Genomic DNA, 14,337 nt, shown 5'->3' with positions numbered 1-14,337 from the left:
TAGAACCAATAGAAAATAAATAATAGTTAATATTTTTTCTACTCTATCCAATTTTTTAATTAAATATTAATTAATTAATATTTCTAAAAAGTATTATTATTAGTATTTATCCTAAAAATATTTATATTTATATATAAATACATTTGCAATTGTTACTTCTTTTAAAACATATTATAATAATAATATTTTTAATGACAAGGTAACTTGTCATTGTTGATGTTTTGAATTCAATTTCCATTTCTAGTTTTACAAATAAATTTGAATTTGGAAATAATCTTGAGATTTATATATAAATATAAATATATATATTTCCATAATTATTATTATTATTATTATTATTATTATTATTATTATTATTATTTATTTCTTTTCTCTCACTCTCTTTATGCTCCTTTATGAATTGAATCATTGGCAACATTGAGAGTTGAATAAATATAAATTTGGTTTTGATCACTCATGGCAATAAGATTGTTCATAGAGTGTATGGATCTGATAGACTCTTCATTAAACTTTTTAATAGAGAGCTTGTGATTGAGTTGTTGTTGACTATTTACAGGTGATGAGGATGGAGAAGAGGCATTATAAATGGACCAAGGTTTAACTATTACGCGTTGATTTGTATCTACAGGGTTATTGGTCACTGCCGAGACTGATGATTGTGTTGTGAATGTATTTGTTGAAGAGGATGAAGAAGAAGAAGAAGTAGAAGAAGAATTTAAAGGTGGTGTATTATTATATTTTGATGAGGAAGAAGAAGAAGATGTTGTTGTTGAAAGATCGTCGCCTTCACCATCTTTTAATAATTGACAATTAAAATCTGATGGAATGATGGTATCGTGTTCATCGACCATACCATTATTATTATTATTTACATAATTTCCATTTCCAGCATTATTATTATTATCAATGATAAAACTATCAGAACTAAATGGATTCCAAACCAAACTTTTATTATCATATGATCCTGTTATTACTTGTCTATAAATTTATATTTTTAAAATGATATATTAATATTTATAATTCTATATTCTTTTTCTTTTTTCTTTCTTTTTCTTTTTACATACTCTTGATTAATAAAACAGCAAGGAAATTTACCAACAAAAGTAGATGATTCGTACATATCATAAAGTTTGGAATGTAGATAATTTTGATTGTATAGGTTGTAGGTTGCGATGGGTTGATTTTCCATATTCATGTCCCAAATCGATAATGATTCTAGGTTTCTAGTCGCAAAGTATCTCCCGTCGGGACTGAACCTAAGATCGAGTATTGAATTTAAATAATCGGAAAAGGTTGATTCATTGATTTGTTGTGGCACATAAACCTTTGAAAAATCATTACATAGCGCCGATGTCCTAAGATCGCACAACTTGACCGACCCTCTACTCGTTCCATACACCAATTGATTACAATGTTGTGGATGAAATTCAGTTACTCTAATCACTTCATTTAATAATTGAATATTGGTTGGTTTTAAATTTATAATATCTAAAAGAAAGAAAGAAAATAAATAAATAAATAATAATCTATTTTCTTTTTTTTGTATATACATACTAAAACATTGTTGATTAACATTTAAATCCCAAAGATAAACTCTTAGTTCATCTGAAGAAATAAAGGTTTGACAATCACTATTGATACTGATGGAATTGATATTGAATATTTCTTCATTTTCATAGGTTCGTTTAAGAGTGAACCTCAACTTTTTGGAAAGATCTGTAAATGGTATATTGTTGGTGTTGTTGGAGGAAGAGTTGTTTGAATCCAACCCATCGTATTGACTCCATCTCTTTTTCTTTCCAACCAATGAAGAGGTTGAAGACGATGATACCAAAGTGGGACTCTCTCGAGAATTCATCATGGACGACAAATCATTGAATCTCCACAACTTGGTCGAACTGACACTACTTGAAAGGAACAACAATGTCGAGCATGTTCCCTTCCACCATTTTATTTGTATTACATCTGATTCATGAGCTTGAAAACAAAATACCAATTCATATGATAATGTAGTTGAACCAATATTATTACTATTATTACTATTAATATTACTATTTTTAAATTGTTGTTGTTGTTGATGTTGTTGATGTTGTTGTTTTTTATAATATTGTTGTGGTGGTGATGGTATACTATTATTAAAAGAATCTATTTTAAATTTCTTTTTTGTTCCAATGTAGTCGTCGTCCATCATAAACATATCGTCGTCGTCGTTGTTTTCATCTTCAATCTCTGTCGTCTCGCCGTCAATTAGACTATACGATGATGATGATGACGACGACGATGATATTGAAGCAGCGTCCAAGTCGAGAGTATTCATATAGTTTAGGTTTGTAGTGGCTACACGCATAATCGATATCGAACCGTTTGAATAACCCACTGCTAGGTACGATGCAGAATGGTCAAACTCCAACGTAGATATTTGAGGTGAATGTTCAATGACTACAGTATCATCTATATTGCATTCATCTTCATCGTCATCCTCTTCTTTTGTCGTTCTACTACTACTATCTTTTTGATGATTAAACATATTCTTTTTCTCTTTCTTTCTCTTTCTCTTTTCTCTTTTCTCTTTTATCTACTGCAGAAAGAAGGAATAATAAAAACAACAATAATAACTGTTACTAATTATTATTATTGCTACTACTACTTGTTTAACCTTTGTCTAACTATAATAATATAATATCATCTATGTTATTTATTTAAATATTATTATTATTGTTGAATGAATGAATGAAAGAGCGAATGACATCAACACACCCATTTTTGTATCATGATTTTTACATTTATTAAAATATATTTTTAATTAAAATAATAATAATTAACTAAAAAAGAAAAGATACTAAGTAACATCACACAATTTTATTTTCAACTAAATAATAATAATAATGTTGAAAATAAATAAATAGTTATATTTAAATTAAAATGTAAGAAAAACAAAGTATAATACTCGGGGTCACATTTATTTAATTATACAACAAAGTTGTTTGGGGAAAAGATTAATATTATTATTTTTGTCCGGCCTTTTTTACAAGATCAGTCTTTGTAATGAGACCAACCAATTTCCCACTTTGTAATACATAGATAACGTTGCCACCCAACATCATAAACATGAAAACAATCTTTCTAACTGGCATACTCTCACCAATTTGGAATGGTGAATTATCAATAACTACCCATGGGTTTTGTAATTCCATTTGTACCAAATCGATTGGTAATGGTTGTTGTTGTTGTTGATTCATCGATGATCCTTCTCCACCATTATCATTGTTATTATTATTATTATTCATATCACTTTGTATTTGATTCATATCTTGATTATCATTATAGTTTTGTGATTCTTGTTGTTGTTGTTGTCTTGGAGTTGGATCTGGTGAAGTAGTGGAAGGAGTATTGGCGAGGATTGTATTGATAGAATTTGTAATATTAATATTACCCATATTATTATTATTATTATCTCTGTCAATATCATGATGATTATTATTATTATTATTAATATTATGTAAAATGGTAGTAGATGAGGATTGGTCTGAGAAAACCTTCATCTCACTCTCACCTAGTAATGCACGTTCCATAAAGTAGTCGTCGTCAAAGGTCGGTGTTTCACCACCGTCGTTGATATTGAGAATCGAGTCGGATGTGGCAATGAGGGGTGATTTGGCCGAATACGAGTGTAGACGTTCGTGGTAGGCGAGCACCTCCTCGAGGGTGGTACGAGAGATGGTGCCGATGAGATGGTGGTTGTCCTGACTCTCGACGACCGGGATGGCAGCGTCGTTGACGCGGTCTAGCACAAGCTCGATTGCCTGCAGGGTGGTCTTGCGTGTCACATAGTAGAGGTCGCGCTTCATCACGTCCTTGGCGAGCATCGAGTCGGTCTTGACGCGGACAAATGGCAGGTAGGGCAATCCCTTGTTACGCAAGAAGCAGTCGTAGATACTGTGGTTGAGTAAATTACCAATACCGCACGACAACACCACTCCAACTAGTACCGGCACCATGTAAGTGAGATCGTTTGTCAGTTCGAGGATAATCATCGCACTCGACACGGTTCTCGTGGCACCTCCACACAACGCAGCTGCTCCAACCACCGCATACCCCGTAGGATAGATATCTTTAATGTTGGGAAAGATCAACTTGGTGATCTCACCCACAAAACGACCGACAGCAGCACCAATTGCAAACAATGGGATATAGATACCATACGGAATAGGTAGTGTAATCGACACGGCCGTCAACACCAACTTGACCAAGATATATAGAAAACATGCCAAAATAATACCATTGTCAAATGGCATGCTTTCAGTCCACACCTTTAACTCTTCTGAATTGACATCATCGTGTGCTGTAAACATCGTATGAACGGCACTTGCATGATCCAATCTTAAAAATTTTAATGGAAAACTAAGTACTGCCGTCACTGCTGCTACTACCAATACTTCTCCATATGGTCTAAATACAAATAAATAATATAAATAAATATTAATATATATTTAACATTTTTTGTTTATATTAATATAATTTTTACATACGTTAATTTTTGAATCAAATCTTGATTATTTTTCTTCCAATTATATATTTTAGTATACATGTAAATAAATAGTGATCCTAGCAACCCGCATAATACACCAGTTATAATCAATGCCAATAATTGAACACTTGCAAGATTAACTGATTCAAAATTTGTACGATATGATTCCAACAAGTCTAAAAAATATAAAATAAAAGAATAATATTAATATATTGTCTGTTGAATATATAATATAGAGTCAAGTCATTGTACAAACCATTTGAAGGAGTTGAAAGTAAAATTTTAATTCCTACAGCACCGACAGTTGAAGCAAAAAAGGCACGCCAATAATTTGAAATCAAATAATAGGTGCCAGTAACCTCGATACTGAACAATACACCTCCAATGGGCGACCCAAAGGTGGCGGCGACACCAAGTGCACAACATGAAGCAAGCATTTGACTTCTTTGTGTTTCGTTGATGGCGATATTTTTAAAGGGTTTGAGGTAGAGTAGTGTGTTTGTCAAAATGGCAGAAATGTGAATATAGGGACCTTCCTTGCCAATCGACAGTCCCGATCCATAGGACAATAGCAATCCAATAGTCTTCCACACCAATACCGATGGTTTGACAACGGTCGGATTCCAAAAGCCTGAAAAGATTGATTTCAAATCGGGTACACCACTACCCGCAGCAGCATAACATATCTTTTTGATGACCAATGATGATGATACTGCCAATAAACATGTCCAAAATATAAAACTAATATATTGTAAGAAATAATTCTCTGTTAAATCCATAAATCTATCTCTTCCTAAAAAGCAACAAGAAATAATAATAATATTAGAATGAGAGGAGATAGAAAGAGAACCTGTTATATATTAATTTACATACCTGCAAAAACAACATATTTAAATATAAGATCAATAGTAACGAGTAATATAGAAGCCATTAAACCAACAACGGCCAAGAATAACCAAATGTAGAAATTGTTGAGACGTGTAAACTTTGACCATTTGATAGCTTGTTTCGATATACCACCTTGTTTACTCTTGAATCCAACTGTTTCAGACTTGGGCATGACGAGGTTAAACAAGTCTGCATCCGACGGTGCAGATCTTAGTCTACTCTTTTTATACCCATGTTTACTAGATATCCTAACAATCATCAAGTTTAAAAAGTAATGTTAATATGAGAGTTGTTTATTATTATTATTATTATTATTATTAATATGATTCTTACATCCTAGTATATTTGGGTATATGTCTATTATGAGAAGTAGAATCTATTTTCAAAGGTACTGGCGAAGATATATAAATCGACGACGATGATGATGATGTTGATGTTGATGTTGATGTTGAAAAGGTTTGTGAATCTGATGATGATTGTGATGATAAGTTTGATTGGTATACCTTTCTTCTACTAATTTTATAATTTAAAATGAACTAACTAGTACTATAGTAAGCTTAGTTTTCAAAGTTGAATGAATATTTAAAAACTATGAACGAACTTCTTCACTCTCTATCTATCTCTATCTATCTATCTATCTATAACTACTAATGATAATGATGCGATTGATATATGGTATACATATGTATGATTCATCTGCACTTGGTCGAATAAGTCACGTTGCTCTTCAAAGACCAAACCCAATAACCCTGAATGAAATTTTTAATAAATTAAATTAATTTAATTTTAAAAGGTGTGTCTTGAGCCAATCATACTCAACTTGCAAGACACTTCGTCATTTTCTAGAACAGAGAATTTATTTATTAATAAATAATAGTAATAGTAATAGTAGTTGTAGTTGTAATAATCTTTGCTCTAAATAACGGCAAGTACCAATCAAAATCACAACATTGCATATAATAATATTATATTCTGCTGTCAATGACTTTTCTCCAAATTAATTTACAGATACCAAAACAATTAATATAGGTATTTCTTTCTACTTTGAAAAAGGACCGATTGCTCCAAATATATTGAGGCTAAGTCAATAGGCAACGTCTACATTCAAAATCCTATGGTATATTGGCCTCTCATCTCATTCATTTTCATGGGAACCCAAGTACCGTAAACAATCTATTTATTACTTTGTGGATACATCAATTTGATTATTATTATTATATTGTATCACCACTTTGTAATCTTATTGATGTATCCACAAAGTTTATCATATATTTATTTAAATAAATTTATCCAAAAGTATAACTAAATACCAGTCTTCCCTTCTCGTTTTTTGACCAACTGATTTTTTTTTTATTGTCTTGTGTTGTCTTCCCTTTTTTGATACTATAGTTTAACTTTATGCAAACAAGTAGAACATAAAGATAGATATACATAATATAGATAGATACAACAATGAACAACTTGTTTAACAATTTATTAAGAGGAGTGGTATTCAAGCAATTGGAGGAGACTCTGGTCGATAAACTATCGAATAGCAGAAGATTCCAATACTTGGCTCTATTGTTCAGAGACAAGACCAGAGAGATGTTTGATGATAAACCATCTAATAAAAACAACAATAACAACAATACTAATCAATACAACAATCATAATAACAATCAATACAATAATAGAAACAACAACAACAATCAATACAACGGTTATAACAATAACAACCAATATTATAATAATAATAATAATAACAACTCTCAATACAACAATAACAGATATAATACTAACAATCAACAACAACAACAAAACAATACTAATAACAACAATAACAATCAACAAGTTAAACAAAAGTCTTTTATGGAGATATTTGGAGAAGAATTTAAAAAAGAGATGGATAAGAAGAATAGAAGATAAGATAGATAACTCAAATCAAATGTAGTAATTTATAAATCATACAATATACAATAATATACAATCACAATAGTCCAGTCCTTCTTCCTCCTCTTCTTAAATAACACTTTTACATCGTTCCGTTAGCTATCATTCATGACAACGAAACAGTCAAACAACAATAATGTCATTATGATTCAACATGTTAACAATGCGACTTGGATATTGTAGTATATTCGGAAAAGAAATAATACTAATACCAATAGCCGAACAACACAACAATAATAATAAACTCATCTTTTGAAAAGGAGAGGATGTTTTGTTTACGGCTCCTTCCTCTCTCTCATTTTTTATACCAAACAAAAATCGATTATCAAAGATCTGACTCGAGAAAAGAGTAAAACGACAACACGCGTGAACTTGTAAAGGAGGCTCCTGAAACGACCGACAAAGCAACTTCCCAAAATTAATAATAATATTATATTTGTATAGCCGGCTGTTCGCTTTGTCTTTGTCGCCCAAACAAGGTATTATTTATATTTATTTTCTTTTGTAAAGAACCACACACATCAACATCATAGCAACTTCGATTTTACTCACACACGTTTGTTTGTTCACTTCACTTTGCTTCAACTTTTCATCCAATAATAATAATAGTAGTAATATTAGCTATCAAATATAGATTATATATAGATAGATAGATTAGAGATGCAAGCATTGATTAGTGTATTTGATAAGAAAGGAGTGGTTGAATTTGCCAAGGTATTAGCATCTAAAGGATTCAATGTTATTTCGACAGGAGGAACATTCAAGAGTTTGCAAGAGAGTGGTATGAAGGTGACTGCCGTGCAAGATGTTACCAAGTTTCCAGAGATTCTAGGTGGTCGTGTCAAGACGTTGCATCCAAGCATTCACGGTGCGTTGCTAGCTCGTCCAGACCAACCATCGCACGTTGAAGACTTGACTCGTCACCAGATTGCTCGTATTGGTTTGGTTGCTGTCAACTTGTATCCATTTGTAGAGACCGTGTCACGTGCCGACACAACGTTGGAAGAGGCATTGGAGAATATTGATATTGGTGGACATACTTTGATCCGTGCCGCATCCAAAAACTTTGAACACGTTGTTATTGTGGTCGACCCAACCGACTACCAATGGATTGCACAACGTCTCGAAGGTGGTGGAGGACTCGAGAGCATCACTCTGGGAGAACGTAAGAAATTGGCACTCAAAGCATTCAAGCATGCTTGTGCATACGACTCGGCTGTTGCTAATTACTTGGAGTTTGGGTCGACCCCAGCTGGAGTCGAGACAACGCAATTCCCAGAGGTTCTGCATCCAGTGTTTGAAAAGAAGCAGAGTTTGCGATACGGAGAGAACCCACATCAAAAGGCTGCACTATACCAAATGGTCGGTAGCAAGATGGGCGGTGTTGCCAGCGGTGAAAAGTTGCATGGACCAGACCTCTCGTACAACAATTTGCTCGACGGTGACGCTGCGCTGCGTGTGATCCGTGAGTTTGGCGACACTGCCTGCTGTGTCATTAAACACACCAATCCCTGCGGTCTGGCCGTTCACAGCGACCAAGCTGAAGCATACCGTCGCGCATTTGCCGGCGACAGCAAGAGTGCATACGGCGGTATCCTCGGATTCAACCGCACGCTCACCGAAGCTGCTGCACTCGCTTTAAAGGGTGTATTCTACGAGTTGATCATCGCTCCAGACTATGAGGAGGGAGCACTCAAGATCTTGCGTGCCAAGGAGAAGCTCCGTGTCCTCAAAGTGCCCGAAGCTGGCACACAACAGGCATTTGACACACCAGACATCCGTACCATCGGCGGTGGTCTGCTCCTCCAACAACCCAACCCCATCATCCTCGGCAGTGTCGACGAGGCCACCAAGTCGTGGAAGGTCGTCACCAAGATCGCCCCTACCAAGGAGCAAATGGCCGATCTCCTCTTTGCCTGGCGTGTATCCAAGCATGTCAAGTCCAACGCCATCGTCGTCTCCAAGGACCAACAAATCGTAGCCATCGGTGCCGGTCAACCCAACCGTATCCAATCACTCAACATCTGCCGCCGTGTGGGTGGCGACAAGGTTGCAGGTAGTGTACTTGCTTCCGATGCCTTCTTCCCATTCGCCGACAGTATCGATGCCGCTCAAGAGGCTGGCATCGGTTGCATCGTCCAACCAGGTGGCAGTATCCGTGATCAAGAGGTCATTGACGCTGCCGACAAGTTTGGTATTCCAATGGTTTTCACTGGCAATAGAAACTTTTTACATTAAATTACATACATACATACATATATACATATATACATACAACATATATAACAAAGACAACAACGATTTCAATATTATATAAATTATAAAAAAAAAGAAAGAAAGAAAGTAAAATGACATCGATATAGGATACTACAATTAATCTTTTCCCCAAATAAATATAAATACAAAAAATTATAATCAGAAAAAAAAGGGTGTGATTGAAGTTTTGACCATTCATATATTATTATATTCTATTCAATAATCACAAATAACATGTAATGTCAGTTATTCAATTATCACAATATATTCAAACATTTATTATTAGATTGTTGTTGATTGGATCTAATACCAATGAAGACAAAGACACTTATAAAGGTAGTGACTATTGGTTTGTAGTGTTTAATGGAGAAAAGAGAAGACAACCAATCAACGCAATAAATATGATAGACATTGCATTGGTTTCAAAGTGGTGGTTAAAAGTGGTTAGACAGAGATCATCAATGCTTGTTCTTGGTTTTTTATACATGGCTATCGAGAGGAAAAGATCAAGTGGCCAAGCTCTTGGTATGGTTTACTCCTGACACTGTCTCGTTGTCTGTCAGTGGGTTCGATATACATTGTATTTGGAACGCGACAAAGACACTTTATCGAAATGACCAAGACTATTCAACCAAAATCTCTCAATTTTTATCATGGTCTCGAGGATTTCTCTGATCATCTCCATTATCAGAGGATTAAATCGAGTTGTATGATTTAAAAGAGTTGGTCTTGGATGCATACCATTTGGAGTCGTTTAAAGTCAATATTGTGTCTTCCAATTATTCTAATGATATGGATCGCAACTCATTAGACGATTGGATCCAAATTATTGGTGAATTTGGAACTCTCATACGATTGCATCTAAGTGACTACATCGAGATTGATCAAATGGAGTTAAAACCCTAGGAATTAAAGATATTCTAATGGGCATTTGAATCTATCTGGGTTGAGGATGATGGTAAAGGAAACGAAGTACCAGACATTGACTATCTGGCTTTGGAATACATGCCTCATATCATGTCTCCCAACCTGTGGAATATACTCTGCAATGTCGATTGTCACAATAATATCACTAAATTATTATTGACCAATGGAACAGTGACCAATGAAATGGTTCCATCTCTAGCCAATCTAATAGCCACCAACACAACTATTACAGTTCTATCAATTAGAGGTAACGAGTTGAGTTGGAGCAATGTCCTGGAAGAAGCATTCAAACAAAACAAAACAATTACAGTCTTGGATATTGGCAAAATTTTTTACAATGATGATGTTTATGAAGCACCATCCCTTTTTCAATGCTTTGTTGTTTAGTGATACCGTACAATACCTGTTCTTTGGCAACCCATTTGTCCGAGAAAAACCTGTCCAATTTTTTCAAATCAAATATCCATATTTTAGTCAATCAAAATCGTTAAAAGAGTTTTTTTTAGCAGAATATCACGGTGATGTATACTTTAATAATAGTGTATTTAATGATGGGAATGATTAAAAAGAAAAAAAATAAATAAATAATTATAAATTTAGAAAAAAAAAAAAGTGTCAAGATATTTGCCTTTTGTAGGTTTAATACATGATAGATCGGTATCATCATTTAATTTGTGTTGCACATATCACATATCACATATCACATATCACAAAAAAACAAATAGATAATAATAATAATAATAATAATGTCAGTCATTCAATTATCACTATATATTCAAACATATGTTATTAGATTGTTGATTGATTCTAACCTAAATGAAGACAAAGACACTTATAAAGGAGGCGAGTTTTGGTACATAGTGTTTAATGGAGAAAAGAGAAGACAACAACCAATGACAATCAAAATGAATGTGATCGACATTGCATTGGTTTCAAAGTGGTGGTTAAAAGTGGTTCGAGAAAGAAGATCAATGTTTATTAGTGGTCATTTGAACGATGCGATACTCGAATCAATACAACATTCAAATAGATACTCTATCTTTTCATCAAATAGTATACGTACTTTAAAATGGTCATTAAAAGATATAATCAATGTTGATCTCTCTGATCAACCAAAATTTAATTATGAAACTAGATTGATACCACTATTACCTCAACTACAAACAATCAACATCAGATTCGATGGAAATGTGAACCTACTGGTTTTGAAAGCATTAAAGTCGATACATAAACACTACAACATTCAGATCAACACTGACTTTGATCTCAATGGAGAACATAAAGAACAATCTATGATAAAATGGCCAAACTCATCTTGGGAAGGGTTTACACCTGACACTGTATCATTGTCAATCAGAGACTTTGAACCAGAAACATTTACTCATCATACCTATCACAACGATTTTATCGATATAGTCAGGATGCTTAAACCAGAATCACTCAATTTGTATGCTAACCTTGAAGATGTAAACCAACATATCAATTATAGTTATATATTTAAATACCTACCATCAATCAAGCATATCAACATTGGTCAAGACTATGTCGAGTTGAACCATTTAAAAGATTTTATTGCAACTGCTACCCAATTGGAATCACTCAAAGTCGATATAATATCCACCACTTGTTTGGTTGGAACCCCTTCAGATTCAGATTTGGATTCAAACTCTTCAATTAAAGATTGGGTTGGATTTTGTGATGGTATAGCCAACCACAAGACTCTCAAACGATTACATCTTTGTGAATACTCGGAATCTCAAAAACGAGCAATACAATCAGATCAATTCACAACATTCAAGTTGGCATTTGAATCTATCTGGAGTAGTGGAAAGAAACCAACCAAGATTGACTATCTTGCATTGGATGAATTGCCAGAATTGATGACTAACAACATGTGGAAAACACTTTACAATGTTAATTGTACATGTCACAATATCACCAAATTATTATTGACCGATGGAACAGTGACCTTTGACATGGTTTCATCTCTATCACGTCTAATTGCCACCACCACAACGATTACAGTTCTATCAATTAGAGACAACAATTTGTATTTAAGTACAGACTTGGCAGAAGCATTTAAAAAAAGCAAAACAATCACAGTCTTGGATGTTGGTGGCAATTTTTGCTGGAGAAATGCTGGAGATGATAATGATCAACGTGCTACTTTGTTCAATGCCTTGATGTGCAGTGATACGGTACAATATCTATTCCTCGATCGTTTTTTGACAAACAAAATACAATCTTCCAATTATAATTATTTTAGTCATTCAAAATCATTAAAAGAGTATTCAATAATTGAAAACCTACATGATTTTGAATTATTCTTTAACAATAGTTTATTTAAAGAATAAATTTATAATAGGGTTAGGGTTCCCTCAACCCTCAACCCTCCCACCAAACTATTAATCCATTTTTTTTTTTTGAAAGGATGACTTGAAGTTTTGCCAAAATAATATTCATTATTGTTGTTGTTTATAAAGAGATAGATAAATAGAAGAGTCATACAATATAATAATAATGACACCATATTTATCTTTATATTTACAAAGTAGTATTATTAGATTTGTGACCTTATCAAACCAACATGAATACAAAGACACTTATAAAGGAAGTGAATATTGGTATATCATTTTTAATGGAGAAAAGAGAATACAGACACCAATCACATTTAGTATGGTAGACATTGCATTGGTTTCAAAGTGGTGGTTTAAAGTGGTTAAACAGAATACATCATCCATATTTATGAGAGGTCATTTAAAAAAGCAGATACTCAAATCAATTCATCATTCTAGAAATCACTCAATCTATTCATCAAAAAATATACAAACACTAAAATGGACATTGAATAATAAATATCTTTGTAATGATTCAGAATTGGACTATAAGGAACAATTACTACAACTACTACCTCAACTACAAACAATTAACCTTTTATTCGATGGTACTGTGAACAATCAAGTTTTGAGAGCATTAAAGTCAATTCAAAAACATCGTCAAGACATTGTGATCAACATTGAATTTGATACCAATGGAGAATACTATGATGGAGACAGTAAAATGGAGTGGCCATTTTATTTAGATGGGTTCACCCCCAACACAGTCTCTTTATCAATCATCAAATTGAATCCAGATGAATTTAGTTATTACTCTGACAAATTTATCAATAAAATCAATGATCTTCAACCAGAATCACTCAATATGTATATTAACCGTGACGATGAATATCAACATTACAATTATGGTAAAATATTCAATCATCTCAAAATGGTCAAGCATGTCAATATTGGTGAGGATGATGTCGATTTGGGTCACTTGAAATATTTATTCTCATGTTCTACCCGATTGGAATCACTTAAACTCGATTTATTGTCAACTGCTTTGGTTGGAACTGGTTCAAATTTTGTTGATTGGATTGAATTTTGTGAAAACATTGCTGACACTCCAACACTCAAACGATTACATCTATGTGAATACTCTGGGGCAAAAAAGGTGGTCGTACCTACAATATTACAAGGAAAAAAAAGCTTATTTCAGATGGCATTTGAATCTATCTGGAGTCGAAAAGAGATTCATTCATCAAACATTGAATATCTGGCATTGGAACATATGCCCAACTTGATGTCTTCCAATATGTGGAATACACTTTGCCAAGTCAATTGTCACAACATCACCAAACTATTATTGACAAATGGAACAGTTCCAAAGGATATGGTTCCATCTCTCTCACGTCTAATTCCACCAACACAACGATTACAGTTCTATCAATCAATGGAAACAAGTTGAGATTGTGTAAGGACTTGGAACAA

General features: G+C 33.5%; 7 protein-coding genes across 7 annotated transcripts; 5 read left to right on the top strand and 2 right to left on the bottom strand.

Annotated features, from left to right (window-relative positions):
- Positions 1 to 383: 383 nt before the first annotated feature.
- On the bottom strand, positions 384 to 2,527 carry DFA_05083 (uncharacterized protein; the record flags this gene model as incomplete). Its single annotated transcript, XM_004360747.1, has 3 exons — positions 384 to 978; positions 1,065 to 1,488; positions 1,555 to 2,527. The coding sequence occupies 3 exons, from the start codon at positions 2,525 to 2,527 to the stop codon at positions 384 to 386; spliced, it is 1,992 nt and encodes a 663-aa protein (XP_004360804.1).
- Positions 2,528 to 2,651: 124 nt separating this feature from the next.
- Positions 2,652 to 6,099, bottom strand: clcF (chloride channel protein; the record flags this gene model as incomplete). The annotated part of the gene is made up of 9 exons (XM_004360746.1): positions 2,652 to 2,666; positions 3,030 to 3,546; positions 4,199 to 4,241; positions 4,280 to 4,449; positions 4,530 to 4,704; positions 4,785 to 5,321; positions 5,402 to 5,655; positions 5,750 to 5,929; positions 6,065 to 6,099. The coding sequence occupies 9 exons, from the start codon at positions 6,097 to 6,099 to the stop codon at positions 2,652 to 2,654; spliced, it is 1,926 nt and encodes a 641-aa protein (XP_004360803.1).
- Positions 6,100 to 6,868: 769 nt separating this feature from the next.
- On the top strand, positions 6,869 to 7,321 carry DFA_05081 (uncharacterized protein; the record flags this gene model as incomplete). Its single annotated transcript, XM_004360745.1, has 1 exon — positions 6,869 to 7,321. One exon carries the CDS (start codon positions 6,869 to 6,871, stop codon positions 7,319 to 7,321), a length of 453 nt encoding a protein of 150 aa, XP_004360802.1.
- Positions 7,322 to 7,508: 187 nt separating this feature from the next.
- Positions 7,509 to 9,583, top strand: purH (AICAR transformylase / IMP cyclohydrolase; the record flags this gene model as incomplete). The annotated part of the gene is made up of 2 exons (XM_004360744.1): positions 7,509 to 7,527; positions 7,995 to 9,583. The coding sequence occupies 2 exons, from the start codon at positions 7,509 to 7,511 to the stop codon at positions 9,581 to 9,583; spliced, it is 1,608 nt and encodes a 535-aa protein (XP_004360801.1).
- A 257-nt stretch (positions 9,584 to 9,840) lies between these two features.
- DFA_05079 (uncharacterized protein) lies at positions 9,841 to 10,507 on the top strand (the record flags this gene model as incomplete). Its single annotated transcript, XM_004360743.1, has 2 exons — positions 9,841 to 10,126; positions 10,323 to 10,507. 2 exons carry the CDS (start codon positions 9,841 to 9,843, stop codon positions 10,505 to 10,507), a joined length of 471 nt encoding a protein of 156 aa, XP_004360800.1.
- Positions 10,508 to 11,274: 767 nt separating this feature from the next.
- Positions 11,275 to 12,882, top strand: DFA_05078 (uncharacterized protein; the record flags this gene model as incomplete). Its single annotated transcript, XM_004360742.1, has 1 exon — positions 11,275 to 12,882. One exon carries the CDS (start codon positions 11,275 to 11,277, stop codon positions 12,880 to 12,882), a length of 1,608 nt encoding a protein of 535 aa, XP_004360799.1.
- A 166-nt stretch (positions 12,883 to 13,048) lies between these two features.
- DFA_05077 (uncharacterized protein) lies at positions 13,049 to 14,314 on the top strand (the record flags this gene model as incomplete). The annotated part of the gene is made up of 1 exon (XM_004360741.1): positions 13,049 to 14,314. One exon carries the CDS (start codon positions 13,049 to 13,051, stop codon positions 14,312 to 14,314), a length of 1,266 nt encoding a protein of 421 aa, XP_004360798.1.
- Positions 14,315 to 14,337: the final 23 nt, after the last annotated feature.

The sequence above is a fragment of the Cavenderia fasciculata genome (assembly GCF_000203815.1).
Source record: "Cavenderia fasciculata unplaced genomic scaffold Scf_Dfasci-G-o-80e12.f1-5, whole genome shotgun sequence".
Classification (NCBI taxonomy): Eukaryota; Evosea; class Eumycetozoa; order Acytosteliales; family Cavenderiaceae; genus Cavenderia; species Cavenderia fasciculata.
This window is presented reverse-complemented; position numbering and strand designations above follow the sequence as displayed.